The 9,712-nt window shown below is 36.6% G+C and overlaps 1 protein-coding gene across 5 annotated transcripts in view; it reads right to left on the reverse strand.

Annotated features, from left to right (window-relative positions):
- Positions 1–9,712, reverse strand: part of LOC107004601 (proteasome adapter and scaffold protein ECM29) — a 57,205-nt gene that overhangs the window by 37,025 nt on the left and 10,468 nt on the right. For all 5 annotated transcript variants that reach the window (XM_027913238.1, XM_027913239.1, XM_015202865.2 and 2 more), the window contains 7 exons: positions 7,310–7,462; positions 6,504–6,568; positions 4,505–4,592; positions 4,329–4,407; positions 2,493–2,601; positions 2,333–2,392; positions 2,053–2,171 (listed from right to left, as the gene is read on the reverse strand). In XM_027913238.1, the coding sequence (XP_027769039.1) occupies positions 2,053–2,171; positions 2,333–2,392; positions 2,493–2,601; positions 4,329–4,407; positions 4,505–4,592; positions 6,504–6,568; positions 7,310–7,462 (673 nt within the window). The remainder of the gene's footprint in view (positions 1–2,052; positions 2,172–2,332; positions 2,393–2,492; positions 2,602–4,328; positions 4,408–4,504; positions 4,593–6,503; positions 6,569–7,309; positions 7,463–9,712) is intronic.

Below are 9,712 nucleotides of genomic sequence, written 5' to 3' on the forward strand. Positions count from 1 at the left end.
CCCCCCCCCCAGAAAAAGAAAATTACATAAACAAGCACCACAACAACCATGCCTTAGTCCCATACAAGTTGGGGTCAGCTATATAATCTTACCATGTTTCACCAAACGAGGAGGGAGAGACAATTTTTTTGGGATTAGGGGGGAGGGAAGCACACTTTACTGTAAGAGGCTAAAACTTGTTTGATCAAAGGGCTTTTCCTCCTCCATTGTTGAATATAATCTAGCTAATTGCATTTTACATTAGGCCTAAGATACCATAAACTATTTATCAACAGTTTATGCTGGTAGAGAGAACTGAACCTGAACATTCATGTTCTGCCAGTGCCAGCGCAACCACAACACTCGGGCAAGGCCTTATTGACAAGTTTGTTACATATTCTCTGGTAGATGAAGAGTTATAAGGGCAACATGTCCACCTACATAAAGTGAACTATGCATAAAAGGTCTCTAGATGGATCTCTTTGGTGTTCAATTGAAGATACAGTAAGGAATCATCCTATTAAAATAGCATCCACGGAGAAGCCAACACCGTTCCACACGCAGACAAAAGCAGACGGCATTCACATTTCGAACAATCTGGTGTTACCAAGTGTAATTTGTTCTCACAATTGCCAACTTCCACAGAGCCTTACCTCAAAATTTAAGTAAAAATTACTAAAAAAATATTCTCAAGTCGTACACATTTGATGAGAAGGTTGTATAATGTGATATAGGCATATCTTTGGTAGTGACTCACGATATGAATGAAACTTCTGGTTGCATTAAAGCATCCACAATGCCAGTATGTGGAACAGGTGCACTATGACTGGCTGTCCCAAACCTATAGTTAGTTTTCCAGGGTTCTCACATCTCCACCCTCCATTCTACCATCATTATTAGCTTGCAAACACTAACACAAATGGAATACATTCTTCCACTTGAAGGATCCAAATTACAAAATTAGTGCAGAACCACACTTGTTGACCAGAAAAAGGGGGAGAAAGCTTCAAGGAATGGTGTTACAGTTAAAATTAAAGTGGAATAGGTTCATGACTCAGAAGGAACAGCATCACCAAATGACTAATAGAATTTTTTAGAAAAGGTAATAATTTACTGATGTTGTGGACAGTTTTATCAAAAACGATAAGTCCAAAAGTTCTAAGGTTTGTTGGGGCTTTAAGTTAAAAGCGCAAATAAAGGGTGAGCTTTATTGAGAAATGTGCAAATGGAGAAGATATACAACTATATATATGTGTAGTCCAAGACTAATAATATAGGCAGGAATAACAAATATATGGACAAGGAAATTGATTGTTTTTACGATAATGTAAAATGTCAATGGTTTAGCGTCACCTCTTCAAGAAATGCTCATTCACAAGGAAAAGTATCTCTTGGAGTCTTGATGACGACACTGAAGCGCACATTAAGTGAGGGAAAGCGCTCAACTCGTTTTGAGACTCGCTTCAAGGTTTAAATGTGCCTTTGATAACTGGTTGTGGGATTTAAGTCCCAGGATACAAGTAGTGAACAAAAAGGAGAGAAGCCCATGCCAATATATGGTTTTCTAGAAATTACTCAACATGGTTGATAAAATTATTGCCATAGAATTCCACAGAAAACTGGTCTATTTTTCAAGTTAGATACAATTATTCATGTTGAGAAGCATAACCATATATCAAGGATTAATTGTCAAATGCCAGATTGCCATTCTGTATTACATACCAAGAACGAGTAACCAAAAGAGAGATACAGATTATCTAAATTGACAAGTTAACCAACTTACAATTGAAACATTAAGCTACACAATGAGGGAAGCTGTGAAAAGCTCAGGAAAGATTCTAAATATGCAAAAGTACTACTATGGTCGTAAGTGATATTGTAGAAAGATATCGAACAGTTGCTAAACCAGAATCTTCAATAATGAGGGAACCTGTAAAAAGCTCAGCAAAGATTCTAAATATGCAAAAGTACTAGTATGGTCGTAAGTGATTATTGTAGAAAGATATCGAACAGTTGCTATTTGCTAAACAAGAATCTTCACTTAATGTTAACCAGCAAACATCATAAGCTAACCTTATATCCAGCTTAGTGTCAGCAGCTCCAACCATACAAATAAATCTGCTTGGGCAATGCTGCATGTCAAACAACAAGGTTGCCCATCTCATAGCACAAAAGCGCACTTCGCTTTCCTCCTTTTGAAAAAGAAAACGAATTAAACAATAAATAACAGCTTGCATCGAATTAAACAATAAATAACAACCTGCATCCATATTAAATACAGTCCCTAAAGTTGACGGAAACAAGCATAACACTGGAACAAAAAAAAGGAATCAATAGTACAAATGTATCCTACCACTTGAGAACTTCTCAGAAGGAGCGCCTCCAGATCATTTAATACATTTTGTGGTGCACCCTGAAACCAAATAGCCATCAAAAGATGTAATAAAAGATGGGTGGAGATATAGAAAATTTAAATATACGACAAATAGTGTTGACAGCTTAGAAAGTAGAACCTTGTAAGCAAAAGCAAGGGAATTTGTTGCTTCTTGAATAGTAAGACGGAGAAATTGGGCCTCAGATTGCAGGGCAGCAAAGAGCCTTGAAGCAACATCGACTTTATCTCTGTAACAAATTCAAAAAGAAAATGGCACATTAAAAAGTATCTAATTTAGCTGCAAACAAAAGAAAGGCCCCGGGGAAGGGAGGGAGGGAGGAGGGAGGGGAGGGACGTCTGGAGAAGAGAGGGAGAGTGAAAAGAAAACACAGCTGCCTGTTCCCAGAGTTAATCAAGTCAATAATATGCAAGGCCTAGCCGACAACCTGGACTGCCAAGTGGCTTTTCTTCCCACCAAATACCTGGGGATGTCCTTGGGAGCCAAGAACAAAGAATTAGAAGTATGGAGTGAAGTCTTGGAGAGAAGTGAAAGGAAGCTGACAAGGTGGAAGAGTCAATATTTGTCTCTGGGAGGTAGAGTGACTTATAAAATCAGTTTTGGATGCCCTCCCAACTTCTATACTAAGTCTTTTTCCACTACCAAAAAGTTAGAAAAGAAACTCAACAAGTTGAGAAGGGTGTTCCTCTGGCAAGGGAACAAAGAGAAGCAAGGATACACTCTGATTAAATAGGAAGATGTGATAATGAACAAATCACAAGGACGTCTGGGCAATAAGAACTTAAGTACTCAGAACACTAGTCTGTTGCAAAAATGGCTGTGGAGATTCTGTTGCAAAGATACAGCATTATGGAGGAGATTCATAGCTGAGAAAAACGGCCTATAGAACAACTGGATAACTGAAGAGGTGAATGGCACTTTTGGGTGCCCAGTATGGAAAACTATCAGGAGAATGTGGACTGATTCAATTCGCATGCGACTTTCAGAGTGGGGAATGGCTGGATGATCAGCTTCTGGAATGAGATTTGGCTAGGTGATGTGAAAATGAGGATACTCTATCCTGACTTGTACATTATAAGCCTACAACAGACTGACACTATAGCACAAATGTGGAGTCCTCAAGGCTGGAACCTTATTTTAAGAAGGGCTCTAAATGATTGGGAGGTAGGAAGAGTAGTAAAACTACTTCAGGCCTTAAATTTGTTCCTTGGCATTAACGCAGAGCCCGACAAACCAGTTTCGAAATTGCATAGCACAGGAGTCTTTACAGTGAAGTCTTGTTACAGGGAAAGGAACACTAATCACCTTTTGACAACAGTTACACCCTGGAAATTAATATGGAAGATTAAGATCCCTTTAAAAGTTGCATGCTTCACTTGGTTGGTAATTAGAAGAGCTTGTCTAACCCACGAAGTGCTATAAAGAAGAGGTATACAGATCTGTTCAAGGTGCTATATGTGTGAACAGGAGGCTGAAGTAAATGGCCATTTATTTTTGCGTTGCAAGATGGCTACAGATCTGTGGAACATGCTCGTTTGTATACTTGGGGTAAATTGGACAATGCCCAGAACCACTTTTGAGGTACTAACACACTGGCAAGGAATTGGGAAGAGAGGATCAAAGGAGGATTGGTGGAAAATGTCCCCCTTGCATTTGGTGGACAATATGGAAAGAAAGGAACAAGAGGTGCTTTGAAGGGAGGGTCAGCAGCTCCCAGATGATCAAGACGAGAAGTCTTAGCCTTCTGTATTTTTGGTGTAAACAAGATTTAGCGGGGGAAGTAGATAATTTAGTGGAGTTTATAGGCCAACTGTAAATTTAGATTTACAAAATCTGTTTTTCGATTTGAGAATGATGGCACCCCCTGGGGGTTTGAGAATCCCTCCTCATCAATTTCTTGATGAGTTCTTTTGTGTGAATACAAAGTTACCTATTTCAAAAAAAAATGGTACATACCTAAAAAGTTGAGGCATCCTCTTAGCAAGCAAGCCAATTGCTTGGAAGGCAAATGCTTTCGTCTCCCGCGCAATAACATCTGGACAGATATTACTTGTTAAAAATTATACTAAGCCAATTAATCAATCTCAAAGGGCTTAGCCTAACAAAGTTCATTCTTGTATGAGCAATAGCACCTGATTCTGCTGCTGAATAACCATCAAGAGATTTCAGAATCCCAGTCAGTATAACAGGGCCCATAAGCCTCAACTGGTCCATTGTTCCCTGCATATATTGATAATATAAGTGTCAAGAGAAATTAGATTCAATGAAATTGCTTTAGTTATTAAAGAATTGGTGTACATAAGAAGAGTGGATTGTCACTGGAAGCCAAAGACCATCTTCTTCCTCAGACAAATCTTGTCATTTTCAGCATAAGCAAAAGTGGATCTCCAACTTTCAGGTTCAATAGAAGAGGTCAGTTCCCCTTCTTGTTCTTCCAATTCAGAAAGACTTGTCGAAAATCGCCCGTTGGGTTGGTCCGGCCAAGAAAGGTGTGGACTTTTGGGTATTGCTTAGGTCGAGCTAGGCTACCTAGTGATTTACAAGCACCCTCGCTGCACACTTTCTATATTCTATAAAAAAAAAAATCAATCTCCAATCAATAACCTATTACCTCTCCAATCAACATGACAGTCCGTGATGGTCTCAACTTGATGGCCTCGCCGTGCACAAACCTTACCCACGAATGAGTCTATAACAGTCAAACCTTAGACTCATATTATATTCTTTTCTTGTTGTACACTAACAAATAACTGAAGTATTTTTACACTTGATTCTCATATTGTCACTTAACTTACTAACCAATGTTGGATGCATTATGGAAAAAGGCAAGTAGTGCATATGTAGGGCATCATGTTACGGATGATTCTCACATTAAATAATGAGTCTTTAAGGACGGCATATCCATAAAGGCATTATAAAGGAGAAAGATGAATCCATGAGGTTCTTGGCTCGAATGTTCATAATGGTAATTGGATATTATTCGTCATATCTACGGTTAAGCACAGTGCTAGTGAGAGGACACCTCTAAGTGATTTGCTCCCAAGTTTTGGTTCAAACAGCATAGGTGGTATTGTGCTAACTATGCTGTAGGACACCTGAGCTTGAACCCTAATCAGTGAACCAAATCTGATATTTAGGTGGAGAAAAAACTACAAATGGACTCATTATCCACCGTGCTTCAGAACTGAAATACAACGAATTTCTCCGATGTCTTTTAAAAAGAAAAACTCTAGTTGATCATCACAACATTCAGGGAATAATTGAGAGATATGCTTCAGAGGAGTTATCTAGTATTGGAAATAGTAGGAATTGGAGTGTTTATACAAAAGATTACACGTACACTAGGTGCAGATGATAAATTACATAGAGGACCAAGTATAAGTAGGTCCAGGTAACCTTAGTACTTATGTAACTTAATGGAAAGACGGGATGAAGGGCAGAAGATATGGAGTATAACAGCAAAAGAGGAAGTCTCTTTTCCTCCACATAGAGAGTAATCAGGGAATGCAATAGTTAGAGCAAGCAAATCTTAGACATGGGGAACATATTGTTATTGTAACTTTGTAAGTTAGTATTGTTCATCCAACGAGTGCAAGAAAGATGTACATTACTTATTATTGCACCATAGTGTGGTTCTGAGTTGGACTAAGGAAGCATGGTACCCCAGATAAAAGCAGCAAACCTTTTCTAGGACAATTTGAATGATAGGATGAAGAGGATGTTCCAATGCAATGGAAGGAAAGTAAGGAATATGAAAAGTTCTTTCATGCTCCACTTATGCATTTGGTGTAAAAAAACAAATCATTTTTGCATATATAATTGGATAGAGCGGTCAGGAAATCAAGAAGAGCACTCAAAGCCACATCGTGCATATACTTAGGCACCTTCACGGTGAACTAGTGAAATGAACTTCAACTTATCTAGTGAAGGCATCTCCAAGCCTCTATAATCATGAAAAGGAGTCTTTAAGTTTTGGAAACAAATGTTCTCAAGTTTCCCTAACTGTTTTTGCACTTCCCACATCTTTCTTTAACCTATATTGGACAATGTTTGAGCTCCTTCATTAGCACATGACAGGATTGTTAAGCTTCACTATGTTGTGAGAGATTCTCATAGGTCATGAAATCTTACATGCTTGAAGACCCATACTGTGAACTCCATCCCCAATTGCTTCAACCTTGACGTTGTATTACTTCCTATAAAAGCAAAAAGTATAAATGACTTGTCTTCTATAATAGTAAGACTGGAAGTTTGAAGAAATGACAGAAAAAATCCTAACATATTTACTAATGCAATAAAAGAATAAGATGCAGCACTTTATAACATGCAAATTAAAATAACTGCTCTATGTTTGAGGTAGCATAAATAGAAAATTGAAACATATCGCTCTTGGCACATCCCTTGAAAATTAGATTAATTAGGAAGCTCGATATGCCCTTTAAATAATTTAAATTGGTAAATCTTGTGACTTAAAGTAACTTTTATGTAGTTCTTAAATATGTAAATTGTTTTTCAAAAATCTTTAAAATTGTATGTCCGAATGCACGGTCAAAACAAAAAACTTTTGACTTTAGAAATCTAAACTACGTAATAAATTGCGACAGAAGGAGTACTTTCGTAGCCCACTCTAGAGAAAATCATAAACATAGAGAAAAAACATTTTTACCCATATGAGGATCACAGAATGGCAAGCATAACCATTCTAGACAAGCAGAAATTTCAGAGTGGGAGTCTACATGAGCTTAAATCCTACATTTGTGTGTATAAAAGAAGCTAATATACAAGCACACAATCTTGAAGAAACAACGCAAGCCATAAATGAAGTTTTGGACGTTTTTATGGTCCCCTTTAAGAGATGACTGATGATTCTAATGCTTTACAAAATGCGATAATGGTTTCCGAGCATTCCCAGTTCTACACCAAGACAGCATTTTTACCGTATATGCAGCCAAAAATACACTGTAGAGTCAACGGAAAACTGTTTGCTGCAGTTATTGATCGGCAAAAAATAGACATCAGTTTTGCTCTCAAAGATGGATTTCCAGGACTAACTCTAGACTCTGGTGGAATTTGGTCAGTTCCAGCGGTACCTACAAAAACAGCTACACCGTTAGCATTATCTGCATCTGATAGAGCAAAATAATCTATAACTCAACAAGATATGCATCAGAAATAAAAATTGAGGGAAAATCAGACAAAAGCACTTAGGGGTTGTTTGCTAGCTGGTTAGAGTATAAAGGTATTAGTAATGTTAGTAATGTAGGGATTAGTTATGAGCGAATTTATGTATTATTTTATGCAAGTATAAGTTATGTAGAGATTAGTTATTCATGTATTAGTTATAAATATATTAGTTATACCACCTTCTATCTTGCATAAAATAATACATAGACTTCCTTCCTAACTTATACATGTACTAGTTATGCGGGCTTCTAAATTGTCAACCAAACATCATATTAATTTTATACATGAATAACTTACTTTATATCTACCTACCAAACGTCATATAAGTTATACAGAAATCAACACATGAATAATTTATTTCTTATCCAGATACCAAACGACCCCTAAAAAATAATTTTCAATAACACCAATGAGTGAATGGCACCAAAAACTTCATATAAGTTATACAGAAATCAATACATGAATAATTTATTTCTTATCCAGCTACCAAACAACCCCTAAAAAATAATTTTCAATAACACCAATGAGTGAATGGCACCAAAAACCTCTATAGATATGTTCCTCACATAATAGTTGCAGGTCATGGTGGAAGTGGGGGGTGAATAACCTGTTAATAACTTGACTAATTCCATTTGTTGTGCGGCTCTTTGTTAAAAATTGCACTTTGGGTGACAACAAACCTACCTTCACATGTATGTTTCTACTTTTTGAATGATCTATTTATATGGTATAAATGTTACTACTTTCTGGAATGGAATTGTTCTTATGGTAGTATTGTAGTAACAATGTCTGAAGTGAGCTAAACGTATTTATGTTAGAGAAATGATAGTTTCCCTTCTAGTATTGGAAGTCAATTTGATTCAATAAATTGTTATATTCGGCAACATGTTATTCCGAAGAAAAATATTTCCCTACAATTTTTACACGCGTGAATAATTAATTTTTAATCAACGCAGACTTAGCTAAAGATAGGACAATAATGGAGGAAAAAGATCATATGTTTATATCTACTAGTCGGGAATACGATTTTGAGGGTGTTTGGATTGGCTTAAAAGTTGGTCAAACCTACTTTTAAGTCAGTTTTTGACTTCTGAAAGTGTTTGGTAACATAAAAATAACTTAAAAAACTTCATCAAAAAAAGATAACTTAAAATAAGACAAAAATGACTTAAAATAAGTTAGGAAGTGTTTGGCAAGGTCAAGAATGACTTAAATAGAAATTTCAGTTTAACTTTTTATTTTTGACATAAAAGCTACTTTTTTAAAGTCAATCCAAACGGGCTTTTAGTCTAGTTAGAGAACTTCTACAATTATTAATTTTACTATAGCTTCATATATTTGACTTATTTTCAGTTTTATTTTTATTTGGTGATGATCACATGAGTTGAGCCTAAACAGAGAAGGAAAATTTGTACACTTGACCCAAACTTATTTGGGATTGAGGCGTAGTAGTTGTGAATATTTTATTTTAACAGTCTATAACACATGGTTTAAGCTAGGAACACGTAACTTTTAATGGTTTGGACCAATAATTATTGTTGTGCATATTGTTGTTTGTTCATTGGGTTAAAATTAATTAATATTGTGCAGAAATATTCTACTAGGAAATAGATAAAGCTATCTTTTTTAATAGCATACTATGTTTTGGGTTCTTAAAAGTCTCCACTTTCAGTTCCGTGCCTAGAAGCATTACTTTAGAAAAGAAAACATTACAATGAAGACTATGAAGTCTTATCATGCCCCTAAAAAACATTTGGTTGCAGTTAGCAAGTTGAAAGATGAATGGTCCATACAAGTCTTGACACAAATGAAAGGTGGTGGAAAACCAGAAACACCACTATGCCTTATTGAGATAGGTGATATGGGAGAAATATGGCACCATGGAAGGGGAGTCAAGAATAAGAAATACCACTATGCCCGCAACCAAGGGTGTGGCCTAGTAGTCAATGAAATGATGAAGTGGATTGAACACCATGAAGACTCAAATTCAAATTCTCCCAAAGACAAAAATACTAGGTGATTGCTTCCCATTTCGTCTAGTCTTGATGGATATAGTTGGCGGGTACGTGATGCTGGTGGCAGGTCGTAAGTATCCTGTGAAATTAGTCGAGGTGCACGCAAGCTTGCCCAGACATCGTGGTTATATATATATATAT

The sequence above is a fragment of the Solanum pennellii genome, chromosome 11, assembly GCF_001406875.1.
Source record: "Solanum pennellii chromosome 11, SPENNV200".
NCBI lineage: Eukaryota > Viridiplantae > Streptophyta > Magnoliopsida > Solanales > Solanaceae > Solanum > Solanum pennellii.